The sequence below is a fragment of the Panthera uncia genome, assembly GCF_023721935.1.
Source record: "Panthera uncia isolate 11264 chromosome C1 unlocalized genomic scaffold, Puncia_PCG_1.0 HiC_scaffold_3, whole genome shotgun sequence".
In the NCBI taxonomy this organism is placed as follows: domain Eukaryota; kingdom Metazoa; phylum Chordata; class Mammalia; order Carnivora; family Felidae; genus Panthera; species Panthera uncia.
The window spans coordinates 3,293,676-3,307,797 of record NW_026057584.1 but is presented as its reverse complement, the minus strand read 5'-3'; the positions used below and the strand labels follow the sequence as shown (position 1 = coordinate 3,307,797).

General features: G+C 51.8%; 1 protein-coding gene and 1 long non-coding RNA gene across 6 annotated transcripts in view; one reads left to right on the top strand and one right to left on the bottom strand.

Annotated features, from left to right (window-relative positions):
- The window catches only part of UBE2F (ubiquitin conjugating enzyme E2 F (putative)), a 54,277-nt gene extending 52,513 nt beyond the window's left edge, over positions 1-1,764 (top strand). For all 5 annotated transcript variants that reach the window (XM_049614579.1, XM_049614578.1, XM_049614575.1 and 2 more), the window contains one exon: positions 1,088-1,764. In XM_049614579.1, the coding sequence (XP_049470536.1) occupies positions 1,088-1,138 (51 nt within the window). In that variant the 3' untranslated portion in view covers positions 1,139-1,764. The remainder of the gene's footprint in view (positions 1-1,087) is intronic.
- Positions 1,662-14,101, bottom strand: LOC125911018 (uncharacterized). Its single transcript, XR_007454227.1, has 2 exons — positions 14,014-14,101; positions 1,662-1,805 (listed from the first exon to the last, which is right to left on the bottom strand). It is a non-coding gene; the product is annotated as an uncharacterized LOC125911018 (long non-coding RNA).
- Positions 14,102-14,122: the final 21 nt, after the last annotated feature.

Below are 14,122 nucleotides of genomic sequence, written 5' to 3'. Positions count from 1 at the left end.
CTCCGGGTGCTGTGGGAATGGCCAAGTCGGGGCCGCCGGGAGGGCCGCCAGAGCTCCCCACTTGCGTCACCAAACCATTTCCAGACCCTTAAACCAGGAACCCGCCGACCTCGAAAGGGTCACTACGTGAGTGGAGTGTGGGCAGAGGAGGAGCTGCTCGGGCCGGCACTGGCCACCGGAGGGTGCGGTCCTCGCAGGGCCCCCCAGGGGCCCTGCTGTGCTCCAGACGCGCGGCGGGAAGGCACTGCTGCAGGGCGGCCCCTTGCTGTGTTGTAGGAGTTAAGAGGGGTGAGGTCTGCCTGTCCCATCACAGCGTCCCCACGCTGAACACACGTGTGTTGTGAGGTGGGCGCGTAGCCCCAGGGCCTCTCGCCCGGTCCCGCAGGGCCCGGGACCTCGGGCGCTAAGCTTAGAGCAGGCCTGAGGGACACACCTGGGGTGCTTCCTGCCCGTGCCGGCCTGGAGGTGCTGAGGGCCACGCCGCCTCTCTTCAGCGGACGTGTCGGGCTCTGCCCGGCGCCCAGGGAGGGGCCCCTGCCGCAGGCCCACCCCTTGGCACAGCCGTCCCTCGGATGGCGGGCCACACTCGTGCCGTGAGAAGTGGGTACGTTTCCAGGAGGCAGCAAGTTCTGCGGGGGTCGTCCTAGGAATTCCGATCCGGACGTGGGTCTTCGGAGAGCAGCAGCTGTGACTCACCCCCAGTTGTGGTCAAGAGCCCTGTCCTGACCTCCGTTGTCCCCTTGAGCACACCGTGGGCCACAGTCTCCCCATCTGCAAAGCCAAGGGTCTTAGGCTCCCTTCCGCTCCGAGATTCTGTGTTTGCGTCCCCACCCCCAGCCCTCCTGGCACGGCGTCCCGCCCACGGCGGACACCCGGAGCAGCAGGGAAGTGGCTCTCGGCTCCTCGGGCCTCTGGTTGTCCTGCGGCCGTGGCAGCTGGGGGCCCGTGGGGCCAAGTCCTGCCGGCGCTCTCCAGAGCACGCAGCGGCTCCTTGGCTCGGGTGGGTCCCACGCGTTCCGGAAGTGGTGCTTCCCTCGCTAACTCGCTCCCTCTTGTTCCTTCTCCCCCGATCCCTCTCGCTCCACAGGAGGACTTCCGGAATAAAGTGGAAGATTACATTAAGCGTTATGCCAGATGATAGGAGGAGGAGACGGTGGGGCTGCGGACTGTGTGTTGTAGGCTCGTCCCCAACCGCAACCAAAAGGGAGCCTCCTCCCCAGCCCTCGCGCTCCCTCAGACCCCCGGGTCGTCCGCATCCTGTGACCACGCTGTCCCGAGGAAGAGCCTCTGCACGACCGCCCATTGTAGATGGAGAGTCCCACATAAATACAGCAGGAACATGTGTCTGGGGTCCGAAAGAGTTGTCTGCTTACCTTAACATGTTTACTTTTTGGAAACTGTACTGTATAGGCTGTTGATGAGATTCCTGAGCAGTTGTCATGAACTCAGAGTTGAGGCTAGCGCTTGCTTTGTCCCCTTTTCCCCAAGCCCTTCCCCCCCCGCACACGTGATGCTGGTGATGTGCTCAGTGTAGCTCGCAGGTGGGCCGTAAGAAGCCCGCTACACACTGTGATTGGATGCAGATTCTCTCAGCTCCTTCCTGCCGACGTTGGTCCTGCCTACCTGTCATGAAGCTTCCCAGAATGCATAGTCATTCACTGTAGATCTCTTACTGAAATGCGTATTTTATTTAATGTAAGTATATTTTGGAACAGATTTGTAATTTGTACAATTTAATGCTTTAATTATTTTTTTCTATCTTCATTTAGTTTGTATTTTCATTGTATAGAGCAGACAGGAAGATGCTGGGGAGAAATACAAAGAAAATATGAAAGACACATTATTCCTTCTGTCCAAATGAAACAAGAATTTGGCTTCTAAAAAATCAACTCTTTGGGGTCCAGTTGGGGCGAGGAAGTTTTTGGAACCTTCTGAAGCTAGATCTGGGTGGTTTAAAACAAAAGGCAGGGAGCCCTTTCCCACCTGCTGCCCAGAGGAAACCGGCCAGAGCCCAGATCAGGCAGGGGCTTGGTGTCTCCACAGTGGCCTTGTGGTTGCGAGCCAGTAAGCAGTGCCAGGGGGCCTCGGGTCCTGAGGGAATCAGCCACCCATGTCTCCTGCCCCTGAGACCGTGCCTGTGGCCTTCTGAGCTTGCTGTGTTTCCGGGCCATCTGCAGGGAGCCTCCTAGGGCCTTGCAGGGCTGGGAATCAGCAGCAGCATCCAGCCAGACTCAGGCCGGTGCACTTCAGAGGAAGAAAACTAAGGAGGCAGGTGGCTTTACTCCAGCAGTTAGATATCTGTCTGACTCAGTGAAATCAAATGCAAAATAAATAATTGTAGGGTTTTCACCTGCTGCCTGCCTGGCATAGTCAAGGTTAACAGCCTCCTCTGACCTCTGGATCCCCCCCTCTCTGCCATCTCCCCAGCCTGGTGTGTTTTTCCTCGTTTATAATGCACTATCTGATTATGAGATCAGTGTGTCCTAGAGATGGGCAAGGAGGGAATGTGGGCCATGCTTCCTTCCCATTTGTAATCAGGAATTGTGCCCGTTGGACTGAGGGGGCCCTGACCGATCGGCCACACCTCTGGTGCACAGCGCAGGAAGAGTGGGGCCAGATCGAGGGCATGGTGGCAGCTGGGAGGCTTGGGGCCTGTGAGGAGGACAACAGTAACCCTGCATGCATCGTGGAGCCTGGAAGAGGCACTGAAGCTTACACACTAATTGGAGCAGGACACGGCAGATCAGCAGCTGGCCTGCCCACACTGTGGCCTGAGTTCTGCCCCTGTGATCCAGGCCATGCGGTTCTGTGCCTGGGCAACCCCAGGCTTGAGTCGTCATATCTCACGGCTGTCCAAGCAGCTCCCAGGCTGCACAGCTGGTGGTGCAGATGAGGGTGGAAGAAATGACTCCAGAGTCCATGGTTGAATGGAAATCTGCACGTTGTAGTAAAAGAGTACCTTCTGGACGAGACTGGAAGGTATGGCTGCTAATTCTGACCTCAAAATATTTGCGCAATAGAGAAATACTTTGCTTATCAGAGATCAATTAATTCCTCAGAAATGACCTTTCCCCGTGACAAGATCATCTTTTTCTGTCCGGTGCAAATCCCTCCGAGGCCTTGCCTTCCCCCATCTTGGTAAGGAACACAGCCAGCCTGGCCCAGCCCGTCGTGGTGGGGAAACAGTACTGCGCTGGGCACGTGGCCAGTGGGGCCCGGGGCATCTTTGGGCGGCTGCAGCACCCTGAGTTGCAGGCCTTTTGGTTTCTTGGGAGTCTCCTCCCCCCTCGGGCCGAAGTAACATTTCTGACTCCAGTCCATGGGCTCCACCAGGCGGATGATAATTGGTTTCCGATCTGCCAGGGGAGGGTTTCCAGTCCTGGAGCCAGATGGCGTGGAGCAGGCCCTGGGAACAGGAAGCTCCGGGCTTCTCTGATGTCCACTGGGGTCCCCCTGGCTCTGAGGCGTAGCGTTTGGATGTCAGCAACACGTTTCCCAAGCACACTCGGCAGGAAACAGTTCCAGGGTAGACCGGTCGGAAGGCGAAGCTCACGTGTCTCGGCTCAAACACAGACTCCCTCTGAAGTCTTGGTAAGGAGCCAGGGCGAGTGCGTGAGTCTGGTGTTACGTACTGATCCTTTGCTGTGTTACTTCCGTCCTCTGTATCTGGCTGCTTGTAGAGTGCTGACCAGGGAGCGGCGTCTTGGGTTATGGTTAACAAGACACCCTGCTTTATCTACTGTCCTCCATAAGCACCAAAAGCCTTACAGGGCTGTTTATGGTTTCTACCGACTACAGATTAAGCCGGGTTGTGCACCTGCTAGAGAAGTCTGCGGTGCGGAAATTACACGTGAAAGCTTTGTGAGGGCTGGTTCGGACTATTTGCAGTAGCTAAAATCGTCCGAATGCGTAGTCTTTAAAAGGAACATGTACCTTAGTGTTTGCTAGTTTAACTGTTTCAAGATGTCCAGGCAGATTTTCCTCTGCCCTCAGTCCCCCGGCCCCCACACTTCTGTGAAACGCCCCCATGGGTGCAGAAGGCAACAGCCGCTGTCCCCGTGATTTGGCCAGAGCCGGACCAGTCCCAGCAGAGTCTCAGGCCACCTGGTGGCTGAGCCCGTGTGCAATCCTCTTACGGTAGCAGGAGCAGACATTGATTGGGCCGGGCTCTGGAGCGCCGCACAAAAATCCCAGAGCGCAAACTCCAACCCCAGGTGGTGGTGCTCCCAGAGGATGTGCCCCACTGCCTCCTGGGATTGCTGTAACCGCCCCCCCCCCCCCCGCCACCCACCACCACCGCTGTGAAGACAATCACAAATTCCTATTATGTCAGACTTCTTCCCGACGGGATGATCAAAATCAACCAGAATAGTTATTAATGTAAAATTCCAACCAGACGTCACAGGGAGCCGCCAATCGCAGTCTTTAACGAGGCTCTTCTCAGCTCGTGCCGGCCAACCCGGGATCGTTTGCACTTTCGTTCACTTAAAAATATGTTTTACCTTGGAAAGTCAGGTTTGCTACAAGTTTGTTATTCATCAAAGTGTCTAATAAAATGCTAATGTATAGATAGTCTTAGCAAAATAACGTATTTTAACTTTGCCAAAGAACTTGGGAAATGAGAGCATTTGTCGCTCCCTTCTTTCCTCCTGAAGTCCTGCCTCAAACAAGTCAACAGCTTGGAGGGGCTAATTCGGAAGGGTCCGTGTTGCCCACTGAAGTCCCCACTCATGGCCTGGGTTTCCATGGGTTACCAGAATCGATGGAGTGAAAGAACTGTGGTTTGAAAAAAGTTCTTCAAAAAGCCCAGTGATGAAGGCATTTGGGGACCTGGCCTTGTCAAGAATGTCTATTCATGTTAAGCTGTATAAAGAACTGAATTATACTCTTAAAAAAAAATCATCTTAGGGCTCATTCATTTCCATTGCCCAGTTCACTGAGCCAGAGTTCTTTGATAAATTCACTTTTCAGTTCATGTCAGGGCCAGCTGGAAGAAACCATGCTTGCCCAAGAGTTCCTGGTGCTGGAGGAGAGACGGGACAGCGCCCCAGCTCCGCAGAATGGGGTGAATACTTGTCAGGGGCCAGGCGCCAGGAAGGACCGGCCGTGGGTGGCGCGGCACCTCGTGCAGTCTCCCTGGTGAGCCTTCCCACCCAGCGGCGCTCTCCCTGCTCCGATGCCCGTGTGCAGCCTGCTCCGTCTCTGGCCTCGTACAACTGACTCCTCTGTGTTGCAGTTTTTCCTGTTGGGTTTTTATCACCTCGGTGTCAGACCTCATTGACCCACCTGGTGCTCGCCAGCCGTGGATCTTATCAGATGTCTCTTTAAAAATGCATTCCGGCCTCAACGGCCCTGTTCACCTGTGTCCTGCCCTCCCACCCCCACTCCCAACCAGGGTGAGGCCGAGGGGCCCTAAGGTGGGTGCAGCACCGGGCATAGAGAGCCGTGTTGCCTGTTCAGCCTCAAATGAGTCTGAGAGGACCCGACTCCCTGGGGTGGTTCTCGATGGGAGCGGGGGAAGGGGGGAGTCCAGTGGGCACGGATCCCACTGTGGTTGCTGTGCACCTCACCAGACCAGCCCGTGGTGTGTGACAAGGGCCACAGTTGATGCAGGAAGACCTGGCTGACAGCCCGGTGAGACCAGGACAAACCGGTGGGACGGCCTCCCCACATTCCCCCCAGCTTGCTGCGGGGGGGGGGGGGGGGCACCTCTAATCTTCCCATCCCCTCCAGAAGAAGCCCCCCTGCACCTAGCACATGAGCCCATTGTGACTGGCCCCCTGTCCACTGTGCCAGCCACTGCCCTGAAGACCCTGCCTGACCTCAAAGTGGGTCATGACCTTCAGGCCTTGTGACAAGGTCCACCTCCCTCTTGGGGCTCCTTCCGCGATTGAGTTCACAGGGTGCCACTGCTGTGAGGCCTACCTGACAGGCAGGTGGACAGCTCCTGGGATAGCCTCACCTCGCCCAGGCTTCCAGGAGCACAGGGGGTGTGGTCTACAACTGGCTCCATATGTATTCCTGCCTGTCCGGAGTCAGGCAGCGCATGGAGCACGGGGCCTTGGCTTGGCCATCCCGTGAACACGGAATCGCTTGTTACAATAGGGCTACTAGGTGCTGAGTAAATCTAGCAGGACCTTCAGAGTCCAAGCACAGCAGATGCATAATGCCTGCTCAAGACAGCCCCCTCACTGGAAGCCCGGCGTGCTGCCTGGAGGCAGTGGCTGATGCCTCACAGGTGAGCGACCCACCCTTCTCTGAGAGCTGGCCGGTGCCGAGTCTGAACAGTCTGCTTTGCTGGAGCGGGTAGGACTGGAGAAAATATCGCAGAGTAGAAATAATACTGAGCAGATTCGGGCTGAACGGGACACTTTGAGTGTAGGATTAAAAGGAACTTTTTCAGGGGAGAAAACCACATGTTTAGGGAAAAGCAGTGAATTGCACTTTTGACTCGGAATCAAAGTCCCAAGGGGACAACAGGCTGAAATGAAAAGGCAACGGGATGGAGCCGTAACTGGCAAGACCTCCGCGGCAGGACAGGGCAGGGTCGATGCTGGGAAAACAGACCAATCATCTGGAGACCAATTTGGTCAGTTCTAGAGTGCAGAAGGGAACAACCATCGTGGGGAAGATAGCGGAAAGGACAGAGGGCGCTTGCACTAGTCCAAGATGGGGTAACCGTCTTATTTGAACAAGCAAAATCCTGACAGTGTAGACAGAATTACAGTCTTCAGCCCTCGGCCAGCAGGCGGAGCAGGGCGGTGCTCCCTGAGTGAGACCTGCCTGGCCTCAGCCTGGGCGAGGGGAGACGCAGGTGGAATCCAGCAGGCACTGACCTTGCGACGGGACTAAGGATGTGGGGAGGCCACCGGAGCTAGAGTTCCCAGGGGAGAGGGCAGCACAGAGCGAGCTCTGGAGACCTGCAGCCAGGCCCTCAGACTCGCACACGCACCTGAGGAAACTACCCGAGAGTCGGGAGGAGCACCACCCGAAAGGAGAAGAGAAAATGACCCCGGGAGCTCGGACAAGAATAGTCCACGTTCCCTCGAGCCAGAGTGGATGTGTGATCACCTGTGATCACAGTGCACTGCGGAGGGCACTGGCTCCGTGACAGGAAAACCGACACTAAAGGCTGCACGTGCTCCCGGCCAGATATCTTCAGAGCAAGCCTTAAAGGGATCGAGTCGTTTCAAAGGAACCGTGTCCCAGAACAAAGACAAATAGGAATTTTTAAATCCAGAGCCTGCCACCAGCAGCCCGGCCCAGAAGCCTCTGTCTCAGTAAGCCCGACGCTACCGGCGCCCCGTCCAGAGGCACCAGGGAGGCCGGGCGGTACCTGCTTTTAAAAGGAATCCCGCGACGCGCACCGGCCCCAGAAGCCCCCAGCCCCTGGGGGCCCGCGGCTGTCCAGAGCCCACTGGGGGCCCTCCACCACGACGGCCCAGCCACGCGAGCCTCTTCACCCCTGCAGACCCGAGCTCCCCTTTCCCCAGTGAGACAGCGCGGTCTGCCCAGCCTGGGCAAGTGCCCTCTCCGCAGACGGCACCAGCGGGAGCCCCGGCAGCGCCAAGCCCACCCCATAACCGCACGGGCTCTCCTGCTCCCGGGTGCTCCTCTACCCGCTTCAGATGCTGGGTCTCCCTCCTTTTCTGCCCCTCCCCCGCCCATGCTCCGCGTGTCTCTCTCTCTCTCAAAAATAAACAAGATTTTGGGGCGCCTGGGTGGCTCAGTCGGTTAAGCGTCCGACTTCGGCTCAGGTCACGATCTCGTGGTCTGTGAGCTCGAGCCCCGCGTCAGGCTCTGTGCTGACAGCTCGGAGCCTGGAGCCTGTTTCAGATTCTGTGTCTCCCTCTCTCTGACACTCCCCCGCTCATGCTCTGTCTCTCTCTGTCTCAAAAATAAACGTTAAAAAAAAAAATTAATAAAAAAAAATAAACAGGATTTTTAAGAAGGTTAGCTAAGGGGAGTTCTACAAACAAAATGGAAATGATAAAAGGGAATATTTATAAATTATATATGATGATTACATTAAAAATATGCCGTTTGATACATGACAATGACATTTGAAAGTAGAGAAGGTCGAGGGAACAAAATGCAGGTGGGTTTCCTCACTTACTCTATGGTAAAATGTTGACGCCAGTAGACTTTATAAATCCCACGTGTAAGATATACTAAAAAAGCAGCCACGAAAGAAAAATACGCTAAAAACAAACAAAAAAAACCCCAGTATGAAGTGCAGTGATATCAGCAAAATTGACAAAGAACTTCTGAAAACTTTCTCCCCCATAAAAGCAACAAGAAAATTGGCAACAATTCTCAGAGCCAGCTTTTCCAGAACTCTGGAAATTAATAACCAAAGGCAGTAATCGTAAGTAGAATTTACTTCAGTGATCTTAAGGAGAAGTCTCCGTAAGCACAGCAGATTTGTGCCACGTTAACTTACGCTGGCCCCAATTCCCACTCTAAGTCCACAGTAGCCTTAAAAAGTAACAGCCCACGTTTGCAGTGAAAACCAGGAACACCAGTAATTTGGTAATTGCAGAGGGAGCGGAGCACGGCTGGAACTCCTTCAAAGCCTCCTTCCCGGAGTCTGTCATTCTTTAACAAATCTGATAGCGTTGAAACACTATCTGTATTTGGTCAGAATCTGAAACTTTATGCCTCAAAGGAAATCACCAAGACAGTAAAAAGCCCACAGAATGGGAAGAAACATTTGCTAATCACATCTGATAAAGGTATCCAGAAAAAAAAAAAAAAAAAAAAAGAATTCTTACAACTGAGCAAGTACAGGATGACCGAACTTAAAAATGGACAGAGGAGGGCCGCCTGGGCGGCTCAGTCAGTTAAGCATCTGACTCTTGGTCTCAGCTCAGACCTTGATCTCGGGGTTAGGAGTTCAAGCCCCACATTGGGCTCAGTGCAGGGCGTGGAGCCTACTTGAAATGAAAATGGACAGAGGATCTGGATAGATGTTTCTCCAAGGAGGGTATACAGATGGCCAATAGGCACATGAAAAGATGTTCAAAGTCACTAGTGGCAGGAAAACTTCCCGTTCACTCCCCAATTCTTTCTTTTAAGTTGATTTATTTTGAGAAAGAGTGTGTTGGGGGTGGGGGGGAAGGGGCAGAGAGAGAGGAGGAGAGAGAGAATCCCAAGCAGGCTCCGTGCCCTCAGTGCAGAGCCTGACATGGGGCTCAGTCCCATGAACTGTGAGATCAAGACCCGAGCCAAAATCAAGAGTCGGGTGTTTAACAGACTGAGCCACCCAGGTGCCCCTTCACTACTCACTTGTGACACCAGACGTGGGATTTTTCCCCCGCACAGACCAGTTCTCTGACACCAGCTGGGTATCTTACAATTCAGTTTAGTTCCGACACCTGTACCTGCCGGGAGCATCAGCTCCCATAGGTTAAGAGCTCCCCGTCCTACAAGACTGCCCCCCACCCTTCAGATGCCAGTCCCAAGTCCTGGCCTCTGGCACTTCTGACTGGCTGCACACCAAGGCTTCGGTGACCCCCTCCATGGGTTCAGTAATTTGCTAGAACACATCACAGACCTCAGGACAACTTTACTAGATTACAGGCTCATTATAAAATGAGACGACTCAGGAACAGTCACACAGAGGAGCTGCCTAAGTCAAGGTCAGGGGGAAGGGCACGGAAGATCTGTGCGCGCACAGATCCAGGAGTGTCCTCTCCAGCTGTGCACTCTGCCAGCACCCCACGTGTCCACCCGCCAGGACGCTCTCTAAACCCCTCCAGCCAGGGTTCTTACAGTGGCTTCATTATGCAGAGATGACTGATTAAATCACTGCCCGTTGATGCTTACGTCTCCTCCTCAGAGACTGGGGGTGGGAGTGGGGGCTCAAAGTTCCAACCCTCTAATCAAGTGACTGGTCCCCCCCCCCACACACCAAGCTTGAGAGTGGCAGAAAAGGGCTTGCTGCAAATAACAAAAGATGTTCCTTTCACCTGTATTTCTGTCTCACCGAGAAATTCCAAGGGTTTTACGAGCTCTGTGCCAGGAAACAGGGACAAAGACCAGACATACATTTCTCATTATATTCCACAATATCACAATTAGTCATTAGGGAAATGCAAATCAAGACCACTTCACAGCCACTAGGATGGCTAAAATAAAAGACAGTGACAAGGGTTGCTAGGGATGCTGGGAAATTGGAGTCCTCTACATTGCTGGTGCAATGCCCGTGCAGCCAGTTGTGAACACCTATCGGGACATTTCATCAAAAGTGAATACCAAGTGAACATAACAAGTTACCATATTACCCAGCAATTCCACTCCTAGGTATATAACCCAGAGAACTGAAAATATATCTCCATGTAAAAATGTGTACATAAATGTTCAGGGAAGCATTATTCTTCATAGTTTAAAACTGGAAACCCAAATGTCTGTCAACCGATGAACTGGAAAACAGGATGTGGTATAGCCAGGCAAAGGAATAGTAATCATCAATAGAAAGGAATTATGGAAACGTGCTACAACCTGGATGGACCTCAAAGACATGAACACGTCTGAAAGAAGCTATGGTTCCACATAAATGAAATGTCCAGAAAAGGCAAATCTATAGATACAGAAAGTAGCATTGTTGTTGCTAGGGGCTGTGGGGAGGAAGGAATGGAGACTGAATGCCAAATGAGTATAGTGTTCCTTTTGGGGGGTGACGAAAATGCTCTGGAATTAGTGATGATGGCTGCACAGCCTTGTAAATATACTAAATTGTACACTTAAAATGTTCTTTAATGTTTATTTTCGAGAGAGAGACAGAGACAGAGTGCTAGTGGGGGAGAGGCAGAGAGAGAGGGAGACATGGAACCCGAAGCAGGCTCCAGGCTCTGAACTGTCAGCACAGAGCCCGACGTGGGGCTCAAACTCACAGACCGTGAGATCATGACCTGAGCCAAAGTCGGACACTTAACTGACTGAGCCACCCAGGTGCCCCAAATTGTAGACTTTAAAGGGGTGAATTTAATGTATGTGAATTAAAACGATTTTACAACGCTATTGACAAATCAAGAAGGAATACTAAAAAAAATGTTTGAATAACCCACAGGAAGGCAAGTAAAGAGAAACGGTGTTGAAAACCAGATGAAACAAACAGAAAACAGTAAGATGGTAACTTTAAGAGTCAACATTAAGTATATGTAAATGAGCTAATCCACTGGAAGGCAAAGGCGGGCAGAATGGATTACTATAGTTTCGGAAGAGGTACCAACTTGTGAAAAACTGGAAAAAGCACCTCCTATCATTTACTACAATTGCATGTAGATCTACAACGATCTCAACATTGTCAGATAAAACTGTATCTCCAGGACCCAACAACGTAAAATTTACAGTGCCTGCCACTGTAATACAAAATTACAACCCCATACAAAATCACAGGCATGCAAGGAAGAAAATAAGACGCATGGCAAGGGGGAAAATCAGTCAATAGGAGCAGACTCAAGAATAAGAAATATGACAGAATTAGTAGACTAGAGAATGAAAACAGTTCAAGAAGGTAGAGGGAAGACTGTTCGTGTCGAGACATGGAAAACATACAAAAGACACAAATTCAACTTCCAGAAGAAAAATACATACCTGTGATGAAGAAAATATACTAGATGGGCTTAACAGGTGATGTACTGCAGAAGAAAATATTCATGAACTTGAAGAAGATAGGACAGTAAAAACAGTACGGAATGAAACAAAGGTGGGACCAGAACTAGGGCAAAAAACAACAGAACTTCACTGAGCTGTGGGACAACTTCACACACCCAATATACTTGTAACGGGGGGGTCTTCAGAGGAGTAGGGAGGAGAAACTTATTTGAAGAAATAAGAGCCACTGGGTGGCTCAGTCGGTTAAACATCTGACTCTTCATTTCAGCTCAGGTCATGATCTCACGGTTTGTGAGTTCCAGCCCTTCCATGCTGATGGCACGGAGCCTTCCTGGGCTTCTCTCTCTCCTCTCTCTCTGCCCCTCCTCCACTCTCTCTCTCAAAACAAATAAACCTTAAAAATGTTTAAAAGTCAATAACAGAGCAAAAATATTAAAAGCAGGCAAGAAATAAAGACACATAGTATGTAGAGAAACAAAGTGACAGAAGATTTCTCATTGGAAACAATGCAAGTGAGAAAACAGTGGAGAAACATCTGTACTAACAGAAAAAAATTCAAGCTAAAATTCTTTATCTAGAGAAAATATCAAAGATGGAGGCAAAATAAAGACTTTTCTCAGGGGCACCCGGGTGGCTCAGTGGCTTAAGCGTCTGACTCTTGATTTCAGCACACGTCCTGATCTCTTGGTTCTTGGGATCGAGCCCCATGTCAGGCTCTGCACTGAGCACCGAGCCTGCTTGGAATTCTCTCGCTCCCTCTCTCTCTCTCTCTCCCAAAATAAATAAATAATAACTTTAAAAAAGGACTCTTCCCATGCATGTAAAAACAGAAGTCCTATCAGCAGACTAGCCCTAGAAAAAATTTTGAACAAAGTCCTCAGACAGAAGGAATACGGTATGAAATGGAAATGAGGAACCACACCGGGGTTTCTCAGCCTCAGCACTATTGCCATTTTGGGACAGATTATTTGTTGCTGTGGGGGCGGTCCTGCGTGTTGTAGGAAATTAGAGGCTTCTACTCACTAGGTCCCAGAACGACCTACCCCCAATTATGACAACCAAAATTATCCGCAGGCATTGTCCAACGCCCCTTGGAGAGAAGAGTCACTCCCAGTTGAAAATCACCGTATTGGATGGATTTTTTCTTTTGTTTCAAAATTTTTAACCCTTTATGCTTCTAAGCAATAATCAGAGAATTCCTATGCTCAGGCATTCAGCTTACTAATTTGCTGATTGTGTCTATTCTATTCAGCTCATCTCTTGTGTTTTTAATTTTTTTTAATGTTTATTTTTGAGAGACAGAGAGAGACAGAGCATGAACACGGGAGGGTCAGAGAGAGAGGGAGACAGAATCGGAAGCAGGCTCCAGGCTCCGAGCTGTCAGCACAGAGCCCAATGCGGGGCTCGAACTCACGGACCAGACCGTGAGATCATGACCTGAGCTCAACCGACTGAGCCACCCAGGTGCCCCACTCTTGCTCTCTCTTAAGCCCATGCCCTCCCATCTCCTCCAGGCCTCTGCCTCTTGTCTCTCATCTTCAGTTTTCTTGTTAGCTACCTCCCTGCAGTTTATAAACATGTTCAGTCTCTAAAATATTTCCCTTAATCTTGTAACCCCTTTTTGTGGCTCCTTCTCCTTTCAAACTTCAGGAAACTGTTGGCCACGTTCTCAGTTCTTTCATATCCCATTCATCCGTCAACTCACTGTGCACTTTTCTGCCCTCTCCGCACTGCTGTACTCAAATTTCCCTTAGTAAATGCATCAGTGCTCCTAACTGTATACAGTAGACACTGTGCGGACGCCCGCTCCGCTGCACTCTACACTCTCATCTGCTCTTGGCCATGCTCTCCCAATTCCCTTTCTTTTCCTCCTCTGCTGATAGTTCTTGAACTCCTGGGTGTCTCCTTGCTTCTTAAATTTTGCTGTGTCCTTTGCTATGGCTGCACGTTGCAAGAAATGAGCTCACTTTGCCAGCAAGAATGAAAGGAAATAAGGAACCCAGAAATATAGAGGCTTGCAGAGCTGGAAGAGACAACGCCTGGATCCCAACAGGAGGTCAAACCGAGAAAGTCTACGAAAAGCCAGTTAGAATTCACCTTCTTGGCAAAGCATTCCCGAATTCAAATTCTGGGTCCTTCACTGCCCGTGTGAACTTGGGCAAGGTGCTGAGCTTTTCCATACCGTACCTCAATTTCCCCATATATAAGATGGGGACAACAGTGCCCCCTTGACAGGCCGGCCCCGGCCCCGGCCCCAGCCCCGGCCCGGCTGCCGCGCATATGGACCAGTGCAGAATCCAGAGAGGCGCTCACTCCCGCCTCCTAGCCTCCGTGACCGCGCCCCCTGTGACGCACACCCGTCACCTGACCTCCCTCAGCCAATCGGCATCTCACCTGTGCTGGCCCCAGACATTGGCCCGAGTGCAAAGCTTAGCCAATCCGGACGCCGCCCGGGCCTCGCGGCCCCGCCCCCTCCGCCGGGCCTCCAGGAGACGCTCCCGGG